The 25853-nt window shown below is 38.7% G+C and overlaps 1 protein-coding gene across 2 annotated transcripts in view; it reads right to left on the bottom strand.

Moving 5' to 3' along the window:
• WARS2 (tryptophanyl tRNA synthetase 2, mitochondrial) overlaps nt 1-25853 on the bottom strand; it is an 87899-nt gene that overhangs the window by 40233 nt on the left and 21813 nt on the right. For both annotated transcript variants that reach the window (XR_009564273.1, XM_030869214.2), the window contains exon 2: nt 5799-6056. Coding sequence is in view for 1 of the 2 variants with exons in the window: in XM_030869214.2 (XP_030725074.1) it covers nt 5799-6056 (258 nt within the window). In the remaining variant the exon portion in view is untranslated. The remainder of the gene's footprint in view (nt 1-5798; nt 6057-25853) is intronic.

Raw genomic sequence — 25853 nt, 5'->3', positions numbered from 1 at the left:
TTCCCCACATATGGCAAACATATTGTAGGGGAAGCACCATGACTAGAGGCTGGTGGGAAAGAAAGAAAAAGAAAATAATGAGAAAAATCTTCAGTAAGTCTAAATCGTTCCAGTCAGACCGCTGAGAAAGAATGCAAAGGACTGGAGATAAAAATTATTGGTAAAATCAGCATTATAACATAGCTAAACTCTTTCCCTATTTCAAATAATTACTAGAACTTACTCTGGTGTCCAACAATGGCACCTGGGGAACTAGTCTTTATATTTATCTGTAAGTACTTTGCTTAACACAATGGATATACATGAAAAGAGCCCTTACATAATATAAAAAGTATTTTTCTCTAACTCACAATTTCAAAAATTCTTCATTTTACTTGGAAACAATTGTCTGTGAGGAGATGTAGTTATAACTAATTTTAACTGGTATTGGCTCCCAACACTTTAATTCTAATTATTTTCTAAATTCCTATCATATTCAGTGATCAACTAAATGCATAAATGTACTGCAAAATTCCCAATATAAAGAAATTAACAAAAAAAACCTTGTTAAAATTACACAAATAACCTCTAATTTATGTTTTATAAGTTAAGAATTGATTTATCAAATTTTCTCAAAATAAAACCAGAAGAGGGGCTTCCCTGGTGGCACAGTGGTTAGGAATCTGCCTGCCAATGCAGGGGACACAGGTTTGAGCCCTGGTCCGGGAAGATCCCACATGCCACGGAGCAACTAAGCCCATGCACCTAGAGCCTGTGCTCCGCAACAAGAGAAGCCACTGCAATGAGAAGTCCGCGCACCACAACAAAGAGTAGCCCCTGCTCGCCGCAACTAGAGAAAGCCCACGCGCAGCAACGAAGACCCAACGCAGCCAAAAATAAATAAATAAAATAAATATATAAAAACAAACAAACAAACAAAAAAACCAGAAGAAAATACTCTAACTTCTGCTTTAAAGAATTATTGGTAAAAGTTAATCAGATCATTTGAACACAAAATAACCTGTGATAAAAAGTGATGGAGTGGAAGAAACACTGACCTGATGTTCTCAGCGGCCTCATGCTTGAAGGGCTTTCTAGAAACTGAGTTTAAATTTTTACCTTGAGGGTAGGAGAGAGGTGCTGATGTATTTTAAGTAGAAAGATGACCGTGGCTACAATGTGGGGAATGGACCATCGATTTGTGAGACAGAAGCAGGAGTGAGAGGGTAATTTAGTAGTCCAGGGTCTTCAGGTCAGCTCTGGCTCTGCACTGCCCCTCTGCCATCAGCTCCTGAGGCAAAGGCATGGTGGGAGGCCGAAAAATATTCTCTCCCCATGAGTACAGATCTTCCTCAACTTACAATGGGGTTACGTCTTGATAAACACATGGTTAAGCTGAAAATATTCTAAGTTGAAAATGCATATAATACACCTAACCTACCGAACATCATAGCTTCACCGTGCTCAGAACACTTACAATAGCCCTATAGTTGGGCAAAATCATCCAGCACAAAGCCTATATTATAATAAAGTGTTGAATATCTCATGTAATTTATTGAATACTGTACTGAAAGTGAAAAACAGAACGGTTGTGAGTGTCTCGGTTGTTTACCTTGGTGATCTCGCGGCTGACCTGGAGCTGCAGCTCCCTGCTGCTGCCCAGTACCACAAGAGAATATCGTACTACATATTGCCAGCCTGGAAAAAGATCAACATCCAAAATTCAAAGTACAGCTTCTACTGAATGCATATTGCTTTCAAACCATCATAAGTTGAACCACTGTAAGTCAGAAACTGTCTATATAGCTTCTAAAAGTAGTGCCTTAGGAAGAAAAAAGAGTCCTGGATTTGCCACCTACAAGCTGTTATGACCTCAGGTAGCTAATTAAGAAGATATTATTAAGCATTTACCAAGTACCAGGCACCCTCAGAGATTTTCTGATTACTTAATCTCTTTATACCTTAATTTATTCATCTGTGAAAAAACAGTAATGCCTAACTCATGCACTGCTTTGAAGATTAAAAGAGAGGTCATATACATGAAACGGCTGGTAAATCTTCCACGTTTAAAGATGCTCTATTTTCTTCTCAATCCCCCTCTACTGAAAACTCCACAGGTTGATAAAGACAGTTGTTAATTAATTGGCTTTTGGATAGCAAGACATAAAATACAAACACCATGATGATTCTTTCACCTACTAGAACAAGGTAAATATGGGGTCAGGTCTTTAAAATAATCATTGTTTCAAGGCGACTAGCTTAGTTAATATACTTCTACTTGAGAATGGTCCTAAGAAGCAAAAGCCAATACATGCCTTCACAGTTTCAAGATAAAGCATCAGGAAGAACTTCCCATCATCCTCCATGAACCGCTTGAAGCTTTACAGCATTCTAGAGGAACTGATATCTAGGCACTCCTTTCTAGGCACTCCGTAGGCACTAAGTAAGCATCGTTTCTAGTCAAACTATTATAAATGGTGACAAGCAACTATGTAGGATGGCAGTTTATAGCCATTAAACATCAGCTAACACAGATTAGTGAAAAGAGGAAGAACAAAAAATTAAGGTTTATTTTTATGTCCAAAAGAGCTAATTTTATAGCAAATAAATGAAAGCCTGATTAACATATCAAAGGCATGAAAAAAGTGGAAGCGTACAAATGAACTTATCTACAAAACAGAGACAGACTCACAGACACAGAGAACAAACTTGTGGTTGCCAATGGGGAAGGGGAGTGGGGGAGGGATGGAGTGAGAGTTTGGGGTTAGCAGATGCAAACTAGTATATATAGAATGCATAAACAACAAGGTGCTATGGTACAGCACAGGGAACTATATTCAATATTTATGTAATAAACCATAATGGAAAAGAATATAAAAAAGAATGTATATATATGTATAACTGAATCACTTTGCTGTACAGCAGATATTAACACAACACTGTAAATCAACTATACTTCAATTAAAAAAATACATACCACATCAGGAAAAAAAAAAAAGAAAAAAGTGGGAGCATAAAAACCAAAGTTTAAAATTTTTTTTTAAGTGCAGAAGGATTAACTTCCCAGGAAATAAAACTTGATCAACAAATCAAAAGGCATGAAATAAAAAGAGACTTTAAGATCCATAATCAAATGTGATGCATAGACCTTGGTTGGATCATCATTCCAACAAGACAACATTTTGGAAGACATTTTGGAAGAATCAGCATAATTTGAACATGGACTGGGTATTAGAAGATAATATGGAATTATCATTAACTTGTTAGGTGTGATGACAGTATTGTGGTTATGTAAGAAAATTTCCTTAGTTTATAGAGAGGCATGCTGAAATATTTAGGGCATGAAATGTCATGATGTGTGGTATCTGCTATAAAATACTTCAACAAAGAAAACAACATTGGCGAGACAAATCACAAAATGTGAGTAAATGATGGGGGTAGAGTATACTCTTCTCTCTACTCTTCTGCATATATTTAAAGTTTTCTTTATTAAATATTTTAAAAAGGAAAGAAAATCTGATAAAATATCCAGTCCATCCACTGAGTTGTAATAAGGTTGGTTGCCCGAGTTAAAGAAGGAAATGGCCCAGACCAAGCATGTCTTGAGGACAGAAAGACACCTGAGGAAGTTTTTAATACTGTCTTTGTGGGACAAATTGTGGAATGTGGGCTGATGAGTACTTCCTTCAAATTCTACTGGCAAACTATCGAAATTGCCCCAAGGGAGCTGAAGTCAGGGATGGTAGGAGGGGGAACTGGGAGCCAATTTAGAGGCCACTGAGGAAACAGGCAACACCAGTTGCCTCCACTCTCTGACCTAGACCCACATAATGAGCTCACTAGTTTGGGAACCAGTGAGCTCATTTTGTAACATAAAAAAACCAAAGGGAAGGTGAATTTTTTTATCCCTCACTTATGAGAACGTTCTTACAAAGTCTCCCATATTGTGGGTTACTCTTTCAATTGCTATTTTGAACAACAATGTACCATGTGGAAGAAGATACCTCAATTACTGCAAATTTTACACATTTATGGAGGTCACTGCCAAAAATCCTTTACAAAGGAGAACATTTTTAGAATATGGTAATCATTTCTGGGGCTATGAGCTCAAAGTGCAAGTACTGGATGTGACTGTAAATAAGCCTTTAATTTTAAAGGTCACTTTAAAAAGCAACTGACAAGTGGTTACTTTGTGGAGATTAGACATTTTCACCTACAAGAAGTATGGAAATAAGTACTGAGAATACAATTTTTAAAAAGAATATCACATAAGGATCAAAAGAGAGCTTGTATCAAAAACAGCTAAGATGGAGTGAAGATGGTATGCTTTGGAAAATGCATTAGGTGATTCCAAAACTGGCTCTAAAGATGACCAGCATTATAATTTCAGAGATGGATGTGAAGAGTTTAGATAAACATTGCTTCATGAAATATGAGAGGCATCTTCCTTTCAGAGAGAAGGTAGGAGTGCTTCTGAGGTAGGACAACCAAGAGGGTGAGAGATCTAGGGTAAGCTAATTTGAAGAAGCTAAGGCCTATTGGAACAAGGACCTGGAGGGTAAGGATGGTGCACAATTAATGTCTCCAAGTTTGGAAGAGCAGTCATGTGGAAGACAGAGTTGATTTATATGTATTTTTAGCGAGGAGTTAAATGAGTGGCTAGAAGTTACAGGGAGGTGGGTGTTTGCTCAATATAAGCAAGTACTTGATAACAATTACATCTGTCCAGGATTGAATCTGAAAAGCCATACGTAAGGAAATGCTTCCTGACCAACTGTAAAAAAGGAAATTGAGGTAAATTGCCTTTATGGTCATTTTAATGATTAGAATCTATTATTCTATCACATTATCTCTAAGCTGGTAACAAGTTTAAGTTGATAACTGCATTTATTTTTTGAAGATACTCTTTTCATTGATTACATATTTTTAAATGGTTGCTCTGTGTGAATCATTACATTAAGTTCTGTGGGTGATTAAATATATACAAAAATAATGATTGTCAGAAGTTTATGATCAAGAAAGGATCACATGTATAACACGTTCCATACGTGCATACATGTTAACATGTGCCAAAACATGTATAACATACCATTCCTTGGCTGGGGCTCTGTCACCAGGTTAAAGCAGACATGTGATAAGGGCATGATCCAGTTAAAATTTTCACCTTCTTTGCTAGGGAGTCTCTTAAGCGCCTTGTCTCTAGTCCAGGTTATCTGCCTGTCCAAGAGTAAACTGATTCATCCATAGTAAAGATATGAGTCAAATATTTTGGCTTTGTTCTAAAGCCTTTCTTGGCTTGGACTCAAGACACTGGACATTGTCTTCCAATTTCCCAGCTAGTTCTCTCAAATCTTCTCAAAAGTTATTATACGAAGAATGAACAATGGGAATTATCCAATAGACCTTCCAAATGCAATACCCAATAAAGCAACATCGGAGTTACGTAAAACCATCAGTCGCTAAATTCTATCCCTCATCACCAGGAGACTAGTCAACAGCATGAATTCATCTGTTTGAATGCAACCCAGTACAGAAAAACAATTCCAGGGTTAGAAGTACTAATGGGATACAACTTTTTGGTTTATGAAGCATTATAAACTTACCTAGTACAGTGGAGGGAAAGTTGAAAATACTATTGCATTATAATAATACTCAATGATATGAATATAGGGAAAACATGAAAATGAAACAGTCGCATTTGATGAAGTCACACTTGAAGGGTCAAAAAAAAAAATCAAAAACAGGAGTTATATAAACCATTCGATTTTTTCCTCAATCTGAAAATAAATGTTTTCTCGGTTCTAATCTGAGAAGCTGACCTGAGATTGCTGGAAAAGGATGCTCTTCTCTGGGTTTACGCCACAGGCGAGAAGAGCAGCCGTCATGTCCAAGATGCTCTGCCGGAGGACGGCTGGGTCTTGGGGGACAGTGATGGAATGTAGGTCAACAATGCTGTACAGCACGGAGTCATGCTCGTCCTGTAATCTCACCCAGCTCTCAATGGCTCCCAGGTAATTGCCAAGGTGGGGGATTCCTGTAGGCTGAATGCCAGAAAATATGCGCTTCACGGAATCTTTCTGGAACAAAGGAAAACAAACAACATTGCTTTTGAAGCAGAATCCATGAATCCTATGCCCATGTTTGATGGCTACGCAATTTTTTTTAACTGCAATCTGACAGTCATCATCCTTAAATGCATTTATTTTGTAAAGCACTATGTTAGGTGCTATTAGGAGACAGAAATTATATTAAAAAAATCTTTTTTTGCACTCAAAAGCTTATAAACACAAAGGCACGTAAGAAAAGGTCTGTATCTCCAATCTAACTGGAGATAGAGGATATGCTTATGAAAATAAAAGTAACCGTACAGTATTACAACACAATTGTGACTGGTTTGGAAAGGTAAATAGTGGGGTACAGAAAAGAGTTCCCAAGAGGAAAAGATGACTGTGGTTCTGGTGGTCAGTTGCACAGACTTCAGACATAGAATCAAATTTCACTGGAGATTAAAGGGGCTCCAGGGGTTTTTCACATGACTTCATTCATTTTGCAGTTAAGGCAATGAAGGCCTTAGCATTAGGGCTAAAGGCTACTCTTACTTAATTCAGTTTTCTTTAAAAATAAAAGAATTTGAAAAAGAATAGATACATGTATATGTATAACTGAATCACTACGCTGTACACCTGAAACTAACACAACATTGTTAATCAACTGTACTCCAATATAAAATAAAAAAATAAAAATAATTGCTGATATTATAATTTAATGTGCAGGATCTGGGCTAAAAATTAGGAAACCTATACTCTATTTCTGATATTGCTTCTTGATAAAGTTATTTAACTTTTTCACGCTTCAGTATCCATTTACTTTTGATAAAATCATAGTTGGTTTTTTATTTCTTCAAACGAAGTTTTTAATTCTGCATAATTTTTTAAATTATAAAATCATTTTTGACATGGACATGCTATCCCATTGGTCTATACTGTCTATTATTGAAGTTATAATAGAAAATGAGAAGAAAAAAATGTGCCTCTGTATTTGTAAGCTTTTGAGCACAACAAATTTTTTTTTTTTTTTTTTTTTTTTTTGTGGTACGCGGGCCTCTCACTGTTGGGGCCTCTCCCCTTGCGGAGCACAGGCTCCAGACGGGCAGGCTCAGCGGCCATGGCTCACGGGCCCAGCCTCTCCGCGGCATGTGGGATCCTCCCAGACCGGGGCATGAACCCGCGTCCCCTGCATCGGCAGGCGGACTCTCAACCACTGCGCCACCAGGGAAGCCCAGTGCAACAAATTTTTAAAAAATATTTTCTGTCTTTAATACAGATAAATGATAAAATACATCATTATCATTTTTAACAATAATAAAAAATTACTAATAACAACCATAATTTACTGGACAACTACTATGTTTCAGGCATTTATGCTCAGTGCTTTAATGCATTAATGTATTTATTCCTTATAATATATAATATGGTAGGCATATGATTACCTCTAATTTACAGATAAGAAAACTGAGGCTCACAAATATTAATAGATTGCCTTTGGCCACACAACTAATAGGTGGAACTGAAATTTCAAGTCAGGTATTACTGACTTCAAAGCTCATGTATGCTCCTTCCACTAGCTACCATGTTTTGCTTAAACACCATCTATTAAGACTTCATTACATTCACTGCATTATTTTGCAACGTTTCTGTTGCAAAAAAAAAGTTATGGGGGAAAAAAAAGAATATTCTCTACACATATATTTGTGTATTAAGTGCCAAGTCTCTCCAGTGTACGTAGCTAGGAGTTGAATTGCTGGATCATAAGGTATGCATATGTACCTTCAATTGTACTACAGTGTGCTAAACTATTCCTAAGTATCAGTACGTAACAATTTGCAGTTTCTACCACCAATTCCTATTGTTCCACATCCTCACCAACACTTTGCCAGTAGTTCTATTTTTAGCTAACTGATGATATAGGGTAGAATCTCATTATGGTTTAACTGCATTTCTCTGATTATTTATTAGAGAAGTTGAGAACTCATGGCTTTTGGTATTTTTATTTCCTCTTCTGTGGAGAGACTATTCAAGTTATTTTGCCTAGTTTTCTCAGCTTGGATTATCTTTCCAATGATTTAAGAATTTTTGTATATTCTGGATCCTAATATTTTGTCAGTTACATGTGTGGCCAATGTATTCTCTCATTATGTGGCTATTTGCCTTTAGGTTACCTTTTGATGAAGAGATGTTCTTCAAATATATAATTTTTGACCAGATTTTTATGTCATAGAAGAAATCTTTTAATATCCTGAGTTCATGAAGATACGTGTGTGTATATACATACATACATATATAAAGCATATGTATGTGCATGCTTTAAAGTTTTATCTTTCACATTTAAGTCTGTATCCATTTGGAGTTTTTTGCATATGGTGTGAGGTAGACATCTACTTTATTTTCTCTCCTTTTTTTCCCCCTATATGGATACCTAATTTTTCCATCGCCATTTATTGAAAAGATCCTTTCCCCACTGCTCTCTGGAATGCCACTTCAGCATAAACCAATTATCTCTATATGTCTGAGTCTGTATCTGGTCTTTCTATTCTGTCTCATTGGTCCATGGTCTATTTGTCTATGTCTGCACCAGTACCGCAGCTGCCTTTTTAATAAGTCTTGGGACCTGGTGGAGCAAGTCTTTCTACCTTCTTCTTCTTCTTCTTCTTCAAGAGTATCTAACCCACCCTTGGTCCTTTATACTTCTCAATACATTTTACAGTCATCTTGCCAAGTTCCAAGAGAAAAAAAAAAAGCAACCTGTTGGGGTTTTTGATTGGGATTACATTAAGTCCATAGATTGCTTTGGGGAGAACCAACATCTTTATAATACTGGGTCCTCTCATCTAGAAAACCATATAGTTTATGAGGATCTAATGTAAAACACGATGACTACAGGATAACATTGCATTGTATAATTGAAATTTGCTAAGAGAGTAGAACTCAAATGCTCTCTCACACACACAAAGACAAATATGTGAGGTGTTGGTTGTGTTAATAATTAACTAGGTGGGGGGGATCTTTTCACAATGTATATCAAATCACCATGGTATATGTACACTTTAAATATCTTACAATTTATGTGTCGATTATACATCAATAAAGTTGAATTTTTTTTAAAAAAAGAATGTAACATTTAAAAAAGTCTTTATCTTTATATCTAATATTAGCTCCTAAGAGCTAATCTACTTTAGATGTGTGAGTGCCAAGACTACTTATATTTTGCCCTTCCCTTTTCCCAAGAATTTCAAATCCTACAGTCTGTTTTCCTATATCTGCTTATTTTCCTCTCTATTTCTGAGATAACAGCCCTAAAATAGAATGCTACATCATAGTTCCATGATCTAGAATTGTACTTGATATAAGCACTCAGGAGACCTAAGAGGTTTGTGGCTCTGAGAATATGAAAAATACCTTTTAAGTAACTGAGAATATAATATTACCACTTAAAATCATACACATGTACATACACACATATGAGGCTGTCAAATGACTAACTCCCCAAATCATAATTTAGAGACATTACTTTAAAAATAGTTTGTAGCTGAGAACTGAGGCTGAGGGAGGGAGAGAGAGAGAGAGAAAGAGAAAGAAAGGGAGAGAGAAGCGTTAGCATAGAATAAGTACATATCAGTGAGGCTTCCTTCAGTACCTTAGGCCCTTAACCAGCCCTGGGTCCCTGAAATGGGAATAAGCAAAGGAGCTTTCAGTGAGGTAAAAAATGATTAATGGGCTTTTGGGACTGATTGATGAAGAGAGAAAGCAAAGCAGAAAAACAAGCTCTGAACTTAATAAATGAAGAGGAAAAAAAATGCCGTCCAGAAATGCTTGACCTAGGATGAAAGGGGACTGTTTATGGTCATATAAAGGATTATAAGGGCCAATAATATCAAGCTGAGAAAAAAATACGAATATTTCCACACAAATTCGTCCATGTTCAAACTAAGGAATTATTCCCTGAGAGAAATGGAGAAACTAATTCTTGGGAAAACTAGAAGAGAAAAGCACTAGAGGACAGACTATGAGAAAAAAGAATTGTGACCGGTGGGAATGAACTAGACATGATCTAATACATCTTTTTCGTTCTCTAGTTTCTGTGATTCTATATATCCAGGCAGAGGGAATGATGTTATCAAGAAGTAAGAGCAACAAGAAATGTTTTGTTCAATTTTCAAGGAGCTATTAAAAAAATACAGGATCTAAATGAGAACTGGATTCCTGGTCTTAAAAATATACAGAGAGTGTCTTGCACTTCTGCGGTGAGTTTATGTTCCCGTCTGTTCCCCCTGCAAGAGTCAGCAGGCAGCCTGACAGCATGGCAGGGGAGATATGCCTGGTACCATGAAATCATGGGGCTGGAATGTGGAGTTTGGGTGGTGGGAGGATGGGGGTTCTGTGTTCAAAAGCACTAGAGTTGGAAAAGAATGAAAATGAAAGGAGCATGGGCTTCCCAGTGGACAGGAGGCAAACCACAAAGAAAACAGCTTCAAGACTAGCCCACAGGCATTCGCTCATGGGGAAGTCTAGAGCATCAACCTTGAATCCCATCGCAATGCACAGAGAATAAAAAAAGGCGCATTTTACAAAATAGGTCTTCATTTTTATTTCAGGTGTATTTCCTTAGCAAACGCCACTTCCAATCAATACATGCATTGGCTCAATTTGTAACAGAATCAGCATTACCAATGGGCAGCTTCAGCCCTGGGATTTGATATATTCCAGAAGACAGGGTGGGAGTTTGTATCAAAGAGAGAACTTATCAATCTGACAGATGTAGCTAAAAGCACTCCTGTCATAAGGTACTGAGCATATCCCAAGTTCATAATTATCATAATTTCAATTATTGCACCCAAAAGCAATTAAAAACTCCCAAGCTGCTAATCATGGCAAAAGATATTTTTTGTGATTAACTAAAGAGAGCTTCTGATTTTAATCCCAAGTGAATAAAATACATCAAAAGAAGGCTGCCTACTAGCTTTGAAACACTTTCAACTTTGGTATGGTGGTGGGAACCAAAGACTTCAACTAAAGATTTCAAGATTCTTATTACAAAGTCCTGCTTGTGTCCAGCTGTAGCATCAATTGTGCACTCATCACACCTGTTTTAACTATACTCGACGGCAGACCAAAAACTTGGCTGAGCAAGCACTATGTCTAATTGGTTCCATGAAAGGCATGTTATCATGGATTGCGATAAAAAAGGAATCAACAACATTAACAACTAATTTGGTTGAAAATTTCTTTTTGTAAGTCTATTTATTCTTCTAAATAAAAAATACAGCTTAAGAAGCTCTCTGTTGGTGCTTCTCAATTCTATCATGTATGTCACCCTACTGTTTCAATCCTAGGCCCCTCGCATCTGTCTTCAACACTTTCTTGAAAATGTCTATACCACCAGTTAGTGATATAAGAGCTGAAACATAGGAGACCCGGCATAGAAAATTAGCACTTCGGTCCTGGCTGGGAGGATCCAGGTGCTTCTCTGAAGCTTTCTTTGGCCACAGCTCAGCATTGTTCTGCTACAGTCAGATCTTTCTTCCAGAAAGTACAGAGGGCTCTGGGTCTGGAGAGAAAAAGCTGACTCAGCACCAAGAAAAAAAAAAACAACTGGGTTCATTTCTGCTTAGAAATGAAACCAGATGCTCAGACCTAGGAATCAACATAGTAAATATTAATTCAATGTAAGAGAAAGCAGGTCTTATGTCACCCTCAAACAAGAAGCAATATGTCGGCCAACAATTAAAACTGCAGGAAAAAATTATTTTTAAAAAGAAAAAAGGAGAAAGGAGTGACTAATCTACTAGACCGTGAGTTCCATAAAAGCATAGATGAGAAGTACTTAGCAACGTATTATTAGGTCAGTGAAATAATTTGAAAGGAATAAACTTGGTTTTTTAAAAATGTTTTTTACAGACTTATTTAAGCCGCTTCCAGATTTTAAGAGCTGTGCATCTATTTTCCCTCGGTGCACTGAGCTGTCCTTCTATCATGCAGTAGAATGCTTTTGCAGATGGATTTTCATTCTTGTGCTGAACTTTAGCTATCAGAAACATTCCCTGGCACTTGCATGGACCTCATCGGATGTGAAGGAGGTAGGAATTACTGGCCTTACTTTCCAGGGAAGGACACTGCAAGGTTAAGTAACCCTCACAAGATCACAGGCAGGTGGTTAGATTTGGAACCCAGCTCTCAGCCCTGGACACCGAGCTCTGTCCCTTTCCTGTGCACAGGGCTGCATCCAGTTTAGAACTTCTTGACCTCATGGTTGGTCTGGCCTTTAAGTATCCTCACTCCCGCCCGCACCTCCCCTCCACACACACGCTCTCAGAAAGGGAAGGTGTGCCACAGAGTCGTTTCCTGAAAGGCCCAGGCACACAGCTGGTGGCACACCTGGGGCCAGAATCCAGACCTCCAGAGCTCTGCTCACCAGACCACATGACGCTTTTGCATATTCATCACGTTCTTTTCTTCTGCAGCTATTTCTTTTGTACCTCAGCATCTCTGTGGGCTTATTTTCTTCAGGCCTTTTTTTCCGGTTTTCTTTCTTACTTGTCAAATAGCACCTCAGTGAATGTCTCCCCATCACACAGAGATGATGAAATACAAAATCTGGGGACTTTGCCTCCTAGGAAAGACTGCATTGTCACCTCAGGGCAGCTAAGTTATGTTTAAATGCAAAGCTTATATGTAGGTACAGAATAAACTGGCAAGTCCTTTTAGTTTTTATTGGAAAAGTGACTAAAACTAGATTAATATATTATCTAAACACAACATAAATAATTATAATATGATATGTAGTGAGAAACACTTTTAATTTCTAATGACAATACTGCTTCCTAAACCAAACCATCCAGGGTCAAATTCTTGACATAAACATCTTAACCACCACTACATAATTTATTTTTATATTGGATGGAACAGTAAATACAGGCAAGAGATCAAGAAGTGCTAACATTTTTAAAGTATAAAGAATGATCTGAAATGCTTATAAAAATACTAGTTTTTCCTCATAAGAAAATATGAACATTGATCTCAAAGTGTTAGAGAGATCATGCTGGAAAGATATGATTTTATCATTGCCTTTTGTGGCCAAATAAAGGTATATCCTACCCATTATCTTTGGTCACAGATCCATGCCTGTCTGGTGGTCCCGTCTTCAGCTGACTGTCTGAGAACATTCCTCCTTTTACAGCCGCTGAGAGATCTGGCTCTCCACACCTAAGTCCTCAGACTGTTACTAAACGTGTGGTTTTAAGATGTCTCTTTTTTAGTTACATGCCCATTTTCAAATGTAATATTCTTACCAGACATGTCTAATATGTAGACGAGCCCAAAGAAATGCTTGGTGTATGGATAACAGGAGTCAGTGAGGGAGCCCCAGTAGGCAGCCCCCTGCGGGCTTGTCCGCCCTCACCCCTGCCAGCCTCTGAGGGGCTTCCTGGAGCACAGGTTTGAAAACAACTTGATTCAGGACATTTAAAAAATATTAATAGTTTGTTGAAAAAAAAAATGTTCTTCCTCAGGGTAGTGGGAAATATACAGAAGAAAGTTCTCAAAAGAAAAGTCTGGGACAACAATGCACATACCGCACGCACAGACTTAGCTCTATGCATTAAGTCTTCTCATTTCTTCCTCTGGGTTAGGGTTCAAAGTTTATGTGGCAGTTAATCCCCTTCCCAGCTGTCCTCCATCATCCTCCACGAGAAGCTGACCTAGTTACTTGCCATTCTTGTATCGCTCATTCCCCTCTGCACTCAGACTGTTCCCTCATCCTGGATGTCCTTCGCCCCCTTCTCTGCCTGGAGAACTCCCCGTGGTCTTCAAGGCCTAACAATCTCTCCTTGATTCTAAACCTCTTAAACATACCTTCTCCCTACCAAACACACACACACACACACACACACACACACACACACACTGAGTCAGTCTCTCTCTCCAAGCAGAACAGATCCCTCTTTCATCGGTTCTTCATTATTGCACATATCACACGGGTAACTTGGTAAATATTTTCTTATTTTCTTAGGAAATATTTTCCCACCTAGAATATGAGCTCTCTAGGGCTGGGGCTGCCTTTTTCATCTTTATATCCCCAGTATATAGCAGTGTCAGGTACATTGTGAGGATCTAATAAATGTTAGTGGAATAAATGACAAATCTCCCACTCCTACTCCCCACTTTGGCTCCATGTAAAGGGCGAAATAACTATACACAAAATGAACCAGATGTTCCAGTTATAGGCAGTTCCTAAACAAGTTATGTTCTGAGAGCTTGTTTGAAAATTGGTTTTCTGAAACTCAGACACTCAATTCTTTAAATGGCAGTTACGGTCCTGGAAGGCCGCCCGTGGAAGCCTCATTGAACCCACAGTATTTCTGAAGAATGGTTTTAACAGCACCATTTCAGCTGCACCTAAACACCATTCATAAAATTGTTTCTGTGGGAAAGTGAAATCCAAGTTCTATTTTGGGATACTAGAGAATTACCTACCCTGTGGTGGCTCTGATTTTAAAGCAATAAGTGCTTAAGGGGAGCAATCTGGTAGGAAGAGCAGCTTGTATTTGCATACAGACTTTTAAAATTAGATGTATGATAATCTGGAGGTGGGGCAACGTGTGGGCACGTCCTTCAGCATGATTAGCACTCCTAACACCGAATTGTGTGTATATGGACTGTCCTGGAGGCGGCTGCCCCAGCCGCCATTGTTGGCAACAAAGGCGCAGAAGGAAGGTGGAAGGAAGGCATTGGAGCAGGGGTTCCTACAGCGTGTCTCCGTACCTGCAACATCAGCCAAACAAGGAGCTTGTTAGGAATGCAGATTCCTGGGCCCCGACCCAGACCTACTGACTCAGAAATTCTATGGGTGGACTTATCCCAGGAAAAGAAATGACAAGAGTTTTGCAATCTGTCCTTTGACAAGCCTTCCACGGGGTTCTGATGCCTGCTCCAGTTTGAGACGGGCTTTGGGACACCAATATCTAGTCTTAAAGTTCACTTCAACTATATAAAATGAGGTACAGATGAAAACACTATGAATAAAAAAGAGAAGATACCTTCTAAGCCACCAGTTCTCAATCTTATCTGTACAGCGATCACCTGGGAGCTTTAAAAAAATAACGATGCCTGGGTCCCATCCTCAGAAATTCTGATTTAATCAGTTTGGGATTTGGCGTGAGCATCGGGATTTTTTCTGTGTCCAGGATTGAAAAACCACTGTTCCAAGCCAACTACTACATAATTATTCTCCAAAACTGCCAATCTGACTGGAAACATGGGAACACACACACACACACACACACAAATAGAGTGTAAAAATTTGAAAAGTTCACTTGCTTATAATTTACATTTCAAGGTAACAGAATCCCTGAGCATTTATGTATTAATGCATGGTCAGAGGCCCCTTTGACTTCAGGCAGTTCTAGTATCACATGAAGGTCAGCAGATTATTATGGTCAACAGCTTATGAAGATGTGGCTAGTGTGTCTACATTGGTGAGAAAAGACACCTGCAACAAGTAAGCACACCGTCTTCCACCGTTAGGTAAATTGACTTAACAATGCCCAGCTCCATAAATCCTTATGGCTCAGGGATTTAAGAAGCACGGGTAGCCCAGACAGCACTAAGAAAATGATCCCACTAAGAAGGTTTTGACATCAGAATTGTCATGGATAAAATACAAAATTCTCTCTGCATAGGATGCTCTTTTCTACCCATCTCCCTGTGTGGCAAACTCTCTAACTCCCTCCAATCCCTACAGAGAGTCTGAATCCAACACTCAAGCAGCTGTAGGCAGGTCTCATGGTCAGCTCAGCTGGTTGAGGAAAACCTGGACTAACAACTGGTGGCCTTGGCTAAGCAAAGCCAAGATGCCAGAAATTTTTTTTTTTTTGCAGTACACGGGCCTCTCACTGTTGCGGCCTCTCCCGTTGCGGAGCACAGGCTCCGGACGCGCAGGCCCAGCGGCCATGGCTCACGGGCCCAGCCACTCCGCGGTATGTGGGATCTTCCCGGACCGGGGCACGAACCCGTGTCCCCTGCATCGGCAGGCAGACTCTCAACCACTGCGCCACCAGGGAAGCCCTGCCAGAAATTTTTATACCCAGCAAATGAAATAACTCCATGACTTCTCAAGTGTTCTGAACCTTTGAGAGACAGTGTGAATTTCTTACAAGGTACTAATACTAAAATCAGAGAAAAAGATTCTAAAGTTATTTTCCAGGCATAAAGATATTTCACCAAAAAAATCTTGACGACTATCCTGACCACTACTAGGAGAAAGAAGTCTCATTTTCCAGTGACCCATGGCTCTCTTTCTCATCATCCAACCTGTAGACTGATACAACCCCCAGGGTTGTTTCAACTGAAGCATTTGCTTCTGTTCAGACCCTCCTGTCAGCTCATATTGTTAAGTCAACTTTAGAATAAGTTAGAAAAATGACAAAGTCAAGCAGTAAAATATGACTGTGATAACTTGTCTGGTTATTTACCATGGTTAAGCAGCAGGATTTAGCACCAGGTTGCCTGGGCTGAAGTCCTGGCTCTATTACTTATATGTTCTTGAGCATCTACAAAATGGGGATAATAATATACCAATCTCACAGGGTAGATGGGGGGGTATTGTGATGAGTTTATTCGTGTAAAGTGCTTAGTGCCTAGCATGTTCTCCATAAATTATCTGATCATTTATGGTGGTCAAAATTTTAAGTGCTTAAATATTGTGACCCAACCATCCAACATACAGAAATCTGTCCTACAGAAATAATCATACTAGAATGTAAGGACACCTGGCATTCCCCATATGACTCTTTAATAACAAAAGAACTACAAGCAACTAAATGTCCATTAGTAGGGAACATATAAAATAAATAGTAATTTTCTTTTTTATATGATGGAATACCATGCAGCAGATAAGAAGACTGTAAGTAGTGAGAGCAGAGTGGAGGTGAAGAGTCCCAACTCTGGAGTCAGAGCACCAAGTCCAATACCAGCTCTGCACATACTAGCTGTGTTTCCTTGTGCAAGTCACAGAACCTCCTTGTCTGTAAAATGGGTATAATAATAGCACCCTCCTCATGGCCTGAGAACAATGCTTAGCCCACAGTGGTTCTATATAAACATTGGTTAAACAGATGACTGCTGACAAGGAAGAAGAATACACATTTAACTTACCCCAAGGATTGGGAATACACAATGACTACCTTTTCGACACTTTTGTACTATTTAACTTTTTTTAAGGGCATGAACATTTTTTGCAGCCAAACTTAAAAAATATGCCTAGTTTTACTGCATATGACTTGATGATAATTAATTGACATATAATTACAAGAGTTTCATACCAGCAGGAATGTCAGCCAGTTATTATCATTTTCATTTTACATAATGGGAAATAAAGACATGAAAAAGTGAAGTGATTTATTAAGCTCACACATGAAGTTATTTGTAAGATGGAACTAGAACGGAAACAATATAGTGTAATAGAAAAGACATCCGTTTTGCGGATCAGACAGTGCTAGGTTCAAATTCCTTCTACATCTCCTAGCACCTTCCACAAATTATTTAATCTCTCTGAACCTCAGTTTTATTATTTGAACAATGAGGTTAACAATAGTAATGGCTAATATTTATTGAGTGCTTACTATGTACAAAGTACTCTAGCAAGAGCTATGAATGCATTATCTCATTTAATCCTCACAAAAAGCCTTATAAGGTAGGTAGTATTATCAACTCTGCTTTATAGATGAGGAAACTGAGGCACTTTATAGATGAGGAAACTGAGGCACTCAGCTGAAACTGAGGGGTTCAGTGAGTAGTGCATGGCTAATAAATAGTGGGGTCAGGACTTGAACATAAATAGATCAAATTCAGCTGTATATACTTCATTTGGTCCAGAGAGCTGGTGTGGGTGAGTGAAGGCAAGGGATCCACTGCAGGACAGAGTGGATGCCTGGAGCCAGCATGCAGCCTCCCCTCGAGGCCAGACTCTCTGTAGATACTTCAGAGGGAGACTATGAGAATACAGCAAGGCACTCAAGAAATTATTTGCTTTTACCCCTCTGATCTAATAAATGATGCTACCTCCTAGAATGTACGACCTCAAATCTGCTTTAATTTTATGTTATAATGAACTTCTAAGGAGATATGTGATTCTTTCTCTTGCACCATTCACAGTAAAGATAATTGCCCTGTGTACTTCTTATTTTCATTTAGAAGTGGTAGCCCGTACAGGGCAGGTGACAGGGACAGTGGTTCGTATTCATCTGGGCAGCAGCTTCAGTGCTAATTCTAAACACAGGTGGTGAGAGAGACAGCCAACAGGAAGGCGGAAAGAATCACTGCTGACATGTGCAACTGGGAAGATTGATGGTTTCCCTCTCTCTTTTTCCCCAATGCGTCGGCCTGGGGGCAGAGACGCAGGAGCTGCTGTGCTGGGGACAGTAAAATACACAGCACAATGTCTACCTTGCTGCAACGCTGATTAATGAGACTGAAATGACACAGAAAACAGGCAGTGCTTCGGAAGGAGAACTCACAGGCCTTTCTTTCTTTAATGATTTCAACAAAAGCAGTTCCCATAAACTGCTGGGTTTGAACTGGAATATCCCGTGGTTAGAGCAGGCAGGGGTGTATTTGGTGGAATGTGTGGAGCAAAGGGTGAGAGGGTAAGGGGAGTTTGTAATGAAGTAAATTCACTTGTGATCGGTGGGTACAAATCATAACAAATGAATTCCTCTCCTCTTTCTGCTTGGCTGAAAAATGCCATAAAATTCCAGGTAAAATAGCTACTTACTTACCTAACAGTGTAAAAAGGACATGAGAATACACCCAAAAAGATTTTTCACCTGGATAAAAGCACTCATTTAGTTTTTTAGAGCTCGGAGATCGTATCACCAATTTTTCATGTTTTACCGCAGCTGCACAATGTATACATTAAAACACAGTATTTTCTTTTTGAGAAAAGATAAATTTTAACACTAAATATTATTTCTAGTACTTATTATTAACTACTTACAAGGCACATCCATTTGGATTTCCCACCAGCAGCTCTTCAAACTTAATACTATATCCAAAACCAAATCTATTGACTCATAACCTTCCAGTCTGCTCCCCACAAACCAGCTGGTCTGTATTTTCAATCCTGGCTAATGAGAGAACCATCCACTCAGTCTCCCAACTGTAGGAGTCACCCCAGATTCTTTCCTTACCCTCACCAGATTCTGTGAGTTAAAATCCTGCCTCCTTCAATCACTAGATATGTGATCTTTGGCAAGTATTTGTGCTTCAGTTTCTTCATCTGAAATCAACATTTTAATAGTACTATTTCATAGGATTATTATAAGAATGAAATACAGTAAGTCCCCTACATACGAACCTTCAAGTCATGAACTTTCAAAGATGTGAACATGCGTTTGCGTGTCCAATCACGTAAGTTAGTTTGTGTGTCTGGAGTAGTCACGTGCGTGCATCCTCTACAAGTGGTTGTGCTTTTGTGTACTTTACTGTACAGTACTGTATAGATTACAGTACTGTACAGTATCTTTATTTCAAGCCCAGGATGTCTGGAAGCAAGCGTAGAAGCAGCTGTGATAGAGCTGGTACTACTGTACTTTTCAAGGTATTGTACTGTAAGATTTAAAATGTTTTCTTTATTTTGTGTGTCTGTCTTTTATGTATTATTTGTGTGAAAAGTATTATAAACCTACTACAGTACAGTACTACATAGCTGATTGTGTTAGTTGGGTACCTAGGCTAACTTTGTTGGACTTAAAAACAAATTGGACTTAGCACGCTCTCAGAACGGGATCCGTTCCTATGTAGGGGACTTACTGTATATTAGTACATAAAAAGTGCTTAGAGTAGTGCCTGGCACATAGAAAGTGCTCAATAAATATTAGCTAAGATTGATCTTAAATGTGCTCACCATGTATATATACACACACACATATATACAAATATATATATATATATAATTATACGGGGTGGTGGGTGTGTTAACTAACTTCATTGAGGTAACCACTTCACAATACACACATGTAACAAACCATTAGGTTGTTCACTTTAAATGTACAAAATGTCAATTATATCTTAAGCTGGAAAAAATTAGCTATTATTATTAACATTAATCAATTGCTAAATCTTCAGGGATGTTATCCAACAAAATTTCACTTCTCCCTCTCTATCAACATAGTCTAATCCCCAATCACCTCACCTGTGCTGTATCAGTAGCTTCTATATCCTCCATACCACTACCTGAACGATCTTTTTTTTTTTTTTGGTACGCGGGCCTCTCACTGTTGTGGCCTCTCCCGTTGCGGAGCACAGGCTCCGGATGCGCAGGCTCAGCGGAAATGGCTCACGGGCCCAGCCGCTCCGCGGCATGTGGGATCTTCCCGGGCCGGGGCACGAACCCGTGTCCCCTGCATCGGCAGGCAGACTCCCAACCACTGCCCCTTATGTTTAATATTTTATAACATGCTATTTTTCATTCATCATCCTAGCATTAGAGCCAATATCATATTCAACTAAAACCACAAGAGTTATCTTTAGGATCTATAATTTAAAACCCAAAATGTAAAAAAATATTTATATATCAACTGATATTATTCTAGGTCAGATTAAATTTACAGCATTTCCATTGCTGGGTATAGCGGCTTGAATATGTGCCCCCCAAATTCATGTCTATCTAGAACCTCAGAATGCGACCTTACTTGGAAATGGGGTCTTTGCAGATGTAATCAGTTAAGATGAGGTCATACTCGATCAGAGTGGGCCCTAAATCCAATGACTAGTGTCTTTATAAGGAGAGGAGAAGACACAATAGAGACATAGAGGGAAAAAAGGTCATGCCGAAGGAAGCAGAGATTGGAGTGACGTAGCTACGAGTCAAGGAATGCCAATGTTTGGAAGGAGTCCAGGAAGAATCCAGGAAGGATTCTTCCTTAGAGCCCCTGCAGAAGAGCATGGACTTGCTGACACCTTGATTTCAGACTCCTAGCCACCACAAATGTGAGAGAATAAATTTCTGTTGTTTTAAGCCATCTGGTTTGTGGTACTTAGTTATGGCAGCCTTAGAGAATACACTTGGCTAATGTGGTAAACTGATACGGTGAGTCTTTCAGAATCTGTAACTTGCCAGGTTACTGAGCATCTTCTCCAGAGCGGCACAAGCCCATGCTGGGGCAAGGCAGAGTAGAACATGAGCATTCTGCATTGGCTATGATGACTGGCCAAACCACAACCTCACATATAATACATAGGTAGTGTGCTGAGGTGCAGGAAGCATTATTGGGTAGAGCACATCAAATAAACAAACAGCTAAGATCAACTACAGGGATGTAATCCTAAATGAGATGCTGTTACTTTGTTCTGGGAGAAACAAAATTCTAGGATCATATTTGCACTGATTCCATAAAATTACTGTACATAGTTAGCTTTGCTCCATTTATTCCTTCCATTTAAAAAGTACCTCTGAAATTTTCCCTGTGCTGTAATCACTCAAAAAAAATGTAAATTTACACTCAGCAAATACCATTTCCTTTGGTCAAAAAAATATTGATTGTGCACCATTTTTCTGATGAAGTAGTATGATACACACTATTTGAACTGCCGTGATCTATTGTTGTTCTCCTCTGAAAGGACTTTTTTTTCTTTGAAACCTTAAGAGATTATTTTTTGGCATAATTACCCCAGTCCAAATGGTTTTGAGATATAGATTTTCTTAGATAATAAACAGTGAACTATTTATTTTAAAAACCAAGAAAACGTGTCTATAATTTTTCTTTGAAGCTCTTTAGAAATAATTTTTTTTGGGGGGGGCAGGCTGTGCCACACGGCTTGTGGGATCTCAGTTCCCCGACCAGGGATTGAACCCAGGCCCTTGGCAGTGAAAGCGCGGAGTCCGAACCACTGGACTGCCAGGGAATTCCCTAGAAAGAATTCTTATAATGCTTTGTATGAAATAAGCTTGGGGAAAAAATGGGAAAAATTCACATTGGGAAACAAGTGTCAGCTGATCATTAAATCACCATCCCTCTTTATATTTGAAAGATCTCTAGAAGTTATAGATGATAGCCCACAATGTCAGAGAACAAACAGTCCAACGTATTTTTGACATGCCACACAGTTTTCTGCTTGTCACATCTTTGGGCCTTTTATATAAGTTCTGAAAAAACTGGTAACTTATGTAGATGCAGAGATTGTTGTCAAAGAAGTGTCAGTATGGGGGTCATTTCAGAGTTTCCAATTCCTCACACTTGTTAATAAATCTTAGAATTTTGCACAGTCGAGTACTTAGCTCTTCCTCTAAAACTTCACCACCCCACATTCGATTTTCTATTCATGTTTAATGGAAACATCATAGTTCTGATTTGCACTCACTGTGTGTGTGTGTATACATGTACAAAATAATTCTACATTCCTTAGTCAGTTTTCCCATTGTGCATAACAAAATTCAAGAATATTTCTTTATTTAAGGGAGCCTTGCTTTTTCTGATTTGTTTATACAAATTGATGACAGTTTTTGATTCTGCTTTAAATTGTCTCATCATTTATTGTTGAATAAGCTGAAGAAACAGTTATCTCATTTATAAGGTAAAGCCGCATCACTGTTTCATTTCTCTAATTCCAATTGCTTCATTTGGAATTTGTGCTTTTTTGTGTTGATCAAGTTGTGAATATATAAACCAAAATAATTATTCTCTTTTATATTTTAGTTCGATTTCCAATTCCAAAAACCTGCCTTTATCTACCAATGACTATTTATCACGTCCCTTTTACAGTAAACACTGTTTTCCAATAAACTTTCAAGTCTGATTTTATTTTTATATATTTTATCTCTTTATATGGGTATATTCTATTTTGATAAATATGCCTTGATCAAAAATGAAAAATTTTCAACAACTTCACCACAAAATCAGCACTTACATTCAAACTGTAATGATTTTAAATGCACTTTACCTCTGCATTTTTGAGACTCCTTTTTCCTCTCCAACTGGAAATTTTTTATGTTGTACATAATTCTCCTTTATGACTAAATATTAGTAGGTAAGATAATTAGTGTAAATAACAGAGTACTGCTCTTACCTTCAATAATTTCAATCATATGGCTTGAAAGTACATCTTGAAAGTAGTACACTCTTTTTCAACTACTTAGATGACAAATTACTATATATTGAATAATGATTAATGATAAAATACTTGCTACCACAAGTGACATTATTGCTTGCCTCAACTCTTGTACATTTTTGTGAAAAATAACACTGACTTATTTTTTGATATTACTATTAAATAATCATAGTTACTGAGAAAGTAATTGCAAATGCTTGTGTCTTAACCATCAAATAATGAAGAAGAGCAAGAAATCTATGTACCAAGTGAAACGGAGCTGTTTTGTGTAGACAGGCAGAACTCCAACTGGGTAAAAATGATGCTATTGAAATGTCATCAGTTGAGTTATACTAAAGTATTACATATATATATATATATATGATTTTCTTTTTTTATTTTCCATCTTGATGACAATTTTTTTAATATAAATTTATTAATTTATTTATTTTGGGCTGCAATGGGTCTTCATTGTTGCGTGTGGGCTTTCTCTAGTTGCGGACAGCAGGGACTACTCCTCCTTGAGGTGCACGGGCTTCTCATTGCGGTGGCCTCTCTTGTTGCGGAGCACGGGCTCCAGGTGCACGGGCCTCAGTAGTTGTGGCACATGGGCTCAGTAGTTGTGGCTCGCAGGCTCTAGAATGCAGGCTCAGCAGTCGTGGCGCACAGACTTAGTTGCTCTGTGGCATGTGGGATCTTCCTGGCCCAGGGCTCGAACCTGTGTCCCCTACATTGGCAGGCACATTCTTAACCACTGTGCGGCCAGGGAAGTCCAACAATTTTTCTTTTTTTTAAAGTACTGTTGGGGGGCTTCCCTGGTGGCACAGTGGTTGAGAGTCTGCCTGCCGATGCAGGGGACATGGGTTCCTGCCCCAGTCCGGGAGGATCCCACATGCCGCGGAGCGTCTGGGCCCGTGAGCCATGGCCGCTGAGCCTGCGCGTCCGGAGCCTGTGCTGAGCAAAGGGAGAGGCCACAACAGTGAGAGGCCCACGTACCGCAAAAAAAAAAAAAATAAAGTATTGTTGCAGAAAAAATAGCCCAATGACCTATCAGATGATTTACATAACAAAGTATTTTGCAAGTTCTCTCATGTTTCGAGCAATTTTGCCTTTTTTGCTGGTCCCTATCCCACCAGCTCTGCTGAGTTAATAAGACCCAAGTGTACTTTTTCAGCCTTTTTCTTCCACCGCTCTACTCCATGAATTGTATACTCCTTTTAGTTACCTAAAGAAGCCATATTCTTTCTAACCTCTAACCCTTTGCCCATTCACTCTTCTCTGCCTGGTGTGCCTTTCTCCACCTGCCAAATTTCAATTTATCTTTTAAGACCCAGTTCAGATGTCACCACATTTATGAAGTCTTCTCCATCTTCCCACGGTAAGTTGAGTTACTTGTTCCTATAAGTGCCTACAATGCTTTGTTCTCCCTCTATTACAGCATGTGGTTGTACTGTAATTTACTTTTCCTGCAAGTCTACTACCCTCACCAGTCAGTGAGATCCTCAAGGGCAAGATCCATGTTTCCTAACATTCTTAACATCAACAGGGTGGAGGTTTTATACATGTATATAAATGAGGTAGAAATGAATACTAACTATATGCCACTTATAGAATGCAGGAGCTGGAAGTCTGGTCTCACCTTCCCTGGCACTCAGTAGCCCCAGGGAAGAAGAGGATGAGGAAGGGATGTTTACAAGACTAGCAGGGCATTTTCAAATTATCCCCTCCCAGGTTACCTAGGTAAATGCCAGGCATCTTTTAGTCAACAATACCTACAACCATCAGAACACCTCTCCAAATTCTTAACGTATTGTAATTTTAATTGAATCTATAATAAAATACTATTAGAATAAAATGTGCTGATAAAACTATTTTTATGAACCTCTTATAAAGTTGTTCAACTCTCCTCAGAATGCGAGCAATCTTACCTTAAGGTTGAGAGTAGATTTTATGTGATAATTTCCTGACATTTTATTTTAACAAGGTGCAGTTAGAAGGCATTCACAAGTATACAGGGAGCTCATAGTGTAAATTCAATTTGATTTTTGACTAGTTCTGCCCTTAGGTAGAGTGTGTCTAACCTATAATACAGCACTATTTCCTTTTTCTGGAAGACAAGCACTGTGTGCACCCCACCAGGCACCCAGGAGCACACCTAATCCAGCAGGGGCACAAACACAGCAGAACGCTGCAGGATCAGGATGTTTTGAGTTGAATTAGGGGATGGGGTTTATGGGAAAACTGAGGGGAAATGTGGCTATGTTTTTTAATCTGAATCCTTAAAAAGGATAAATTAACAATCTCAAAATCAACATCAGATGTTGTATGATGACTTCAACACGACAAATAACCTCTTAAAACAAAATATTTTGAAACCTAGTTCCTCCTTTGCTGACCTGCTGCTGCTATGGTTCAAGGGGCCAGGGCTTCCACTGCGACACTTCCGAACAACCAAAAGCAACGTGGAGAAAAATGCTTTGGTCCTACTAGTGTCCCTGGTAGTAATGAAATAGCAAACTCCTAATGTTAACTGGCAAGTGGAGGAGAAATGTTATGTTTCAGAATCATTTCAACCTCCCTTTATTAGGAAATAATCAATTTGGAATATTAGTTCACTGATTTAAAATCAAAACAAGCCCATGCTACTTTTTATAAAGGATAATAAAACAATTTTCCCAGTGAACAAGTTACCTTTTACTAGCCTCATCTGAAGGAGACGGCCTCTGCATACCACAG

This window comes from Globicephala melas, chromosome 1 (genome assembly GCF_963455315.2).
Source record: "Globicephala melas chromosome 1, mGloMel1.2, whole genome shotgun sequence".
In the NCBI taxonomy this organism is placed as follows: Eukaryota; Metazoa; Chordata; class Mammalia; order Artiodactyla; family Delphinidae; genus Globicephala; species Globicephala melas.
Note: the sequence above shows the minus strand (reverse complement) of the source record. Positions and strands in the feature narration are given on the sequence as shown.